This window comes from Anneissia japonica, unplaced genomic scaffold (genome assembly GCF_011630105.1).
Source record: "Anneissia japonica isolate Jap-2015-1 unplaced genomic scaffold, ASM1163010v1 scaffold3782_len1007564_cov172, whole genome shotgun sequence".
NCBI classification, from domain to species: domain Eukaryota; kingdom Metazoa; phylum Echinodermata; class Crinoidea; order Comatulida; family Comatulidae; genus Anneissia; species Anneissia japonica.
In genome coordinates, this window is record NW_022716546.1 from 169215 (window position 1) to 171642 (window position 2428).

Sequence of the window (2428 nt, forward strand, 5' to 3'; positions counted from 1 at the left end):
TATATATATATATATATATATATATATATATCATTAACGAGACAACTACTGTTAGCTAATTAAATAACACCTGTAACATAGACAATCACAACAAATTTTGGTTGAAAAAAAATTACCATTGTCAGTAAAATACTAAAAGATATTGATTCTTCGATATTAATCAAAGTATGCACAATTATCATGTAGTAATGTAGTTCGATTTATATAGCGCTTTATACCATCTGAAAGCGCTGTGGACCACCTCGTTAATAACTTTCTTCTCCCCTAAGGGTCTCATCCTGTTTGAGTTACCCGGTAAACCGGTACCAGCTACTCTCATCTGTCCACACTGGGGCTATATGGACCAGTACACCGGGGTAACCCCTACTCTTCTCGAAAGATGTACTGGGTTCTTTTAAGTGCACACGAGCCATTATACATTTTCAAACAAAATACAAAACATGCATAATATTATTACTTCGGAATTATCTAAATATATACTCTGTGTTCTATTAGGCCTATCAACCCTCTAAACATTTCAAGTAAAAAGGAAAATTGTTATAGTAAAATACAGTAGGCCTATGTATATAGAGTAAAACTAGAATTTATGTGATAAAAGGATATATAAAAGGCTTCTGTAGCTTTAACTTAGTTTTCATTGGTTTATAGATTGATTATTTCATCCCAAATATATAATTTGAAAAAGTAGAAGAGTACTAGAATTCACAGAAAATTCGAATTAAATTATATCAATATAACAGGTTATGGCACGGTTTTGATATACCAAAACAGTGACGAATCCATGAATTTGAATACTTATGAATACAAGGCTATATCCAAATATATAATTTTAAAAAATGTAAAAGGGTACTAAAACTAATAGAGAATTCGAATTAAATTATATTAATATAACAGGTTAAGGTATGGTTTGATATTCCAATGTGAAGAGGCACCCCGTAATCGACTACTAACATGCATGGTGCCGGGCTATGACTGGTTGATACGCCATTGGATAGCACCCAAAACCTTCGAGCATCTGCATCCATCTGAGGTATTTACAGTTAAAAAAAAGATATTGAAGAACATTTCTGCCAGGTAGAATCACTAATTTTAACTGATGATTACATGATTAAATTATTTTTAGACAAACTATATCTTAGTGCTACTGATTTTCTCTAGAAGCTGTTTACTCAAAATCTGCATGGCTGATATCTAATGAGGACAATATTCATAATTTCGCTAGTAATAACACCAACCAATTCATAACAAATAAACATCGTTTTACTTGTAGAATTGAATGCCAAAAATTGCAAATTTTGAATATTCCAATCAATCAAGGGGATTTACCAGTCAGTCACATGGGATTCGTAATAAAAGTTATGCTGTCTATCTGTTACCAATTGTAAGAAAGGAATACAATTGATGTTGAATAAATATATTGTCCAGGCCAGGATTTATCTGTTTTCATAAATAGCAAATTCCTGGTCTAGTATCTAGCATTGTGAATATGCTTTAAAAGAACTTTGGGGAAAATCAATTTGGAAATTGTTGCTTCGCTATGATTCTCATATTGATTGCTATTAGGTTATCTAAATATTTATTCATATCAACACAACAAAGAATATCGAGACAAAAGAATAGACAACTAGGACACGCATTCAAATCTCTTTCATAATTTGGTGGCTCTGAAAAGAGCCTTTTTGTTTGAGAAAATTATCGACCTATTTGTTCTTGGTTTGAGGCTTTTTTGGCAGAAGTACAGCCTGGATATTTGGTAATACACCTCCTTGTGAAATCGTTACACTGCCAAGGAGACGGTTTAACTCTTCATCGTTACGGATGGCAAGTTGAAGATGACGGGGGATGATTCTGCTCTTCTTGTTGTCACGAGCAGCGTTGCCAGCCAACTCCAAGATTTCAGCAGTCAAGTACTCGAGCACGGCAGCCATGTAGACTGGGGCTCCTGCACCGACACGAGATGCATAGTTACCCTTTCGCAAAAATCTGTGAACACGACCGACTGGAAACTGAAGTCCAGCACGGCTTGAACGGGTCTTGGACTTTCCCTTCGCTTTGCCTCCTTTGCCACGTCCAGACATATTTAGTTTTTACAGTACTTTTTCGTTGACGAACAAGATGAAATTGATTGGTGAATGTTTTATTTTCAATAAGTGGGTCGCTTTATAAAGGCACTGCTGGCTCAGACCGTTGTGTTATTTGATGGCCTTCCTATTTTGACCAATCAGTGAATAACACTATTCTTCAACGATTTAAAGGCGCGCTTAGGACGCTCAAAATTGCTCAATGTTCGGTCCGCTTAAAAAAAGATTGCTTTACTTTTAGCCCTCTGTTATACTACTATGTCCTCTTATACTACTGACAGCAAACTAAAGGATTTCGTAATTAAATGTCAATTTTTTTTAATGTTTGGTAATTACTTATGTGGTTA

General features: G+C 34.8%; 1 protein-coding gene across 1 annotated transcript; it reads right to left on the minus strand.

Moving 5' to 3' along the window:
* Positions 1–1557: 1557 nt before the first annotated feature.
* Positions 1558–2336, minus strand: LOC117109759 (late histone H2A.2.2-like). The gene has a single exon (XM_033252171.1). It carries the CDS (start codon positions 2076–2078, stop codon positions 1701–1703), a length of 378 nt encoding a protein of 125 aa, XP_033108062.1. The 5' UTR covers positions 2079–2336; the 3' UTR covers positions 1558–1700.
* Between the last annotated feature and the right edge of the window lie 92 nt (positions 2337–2428).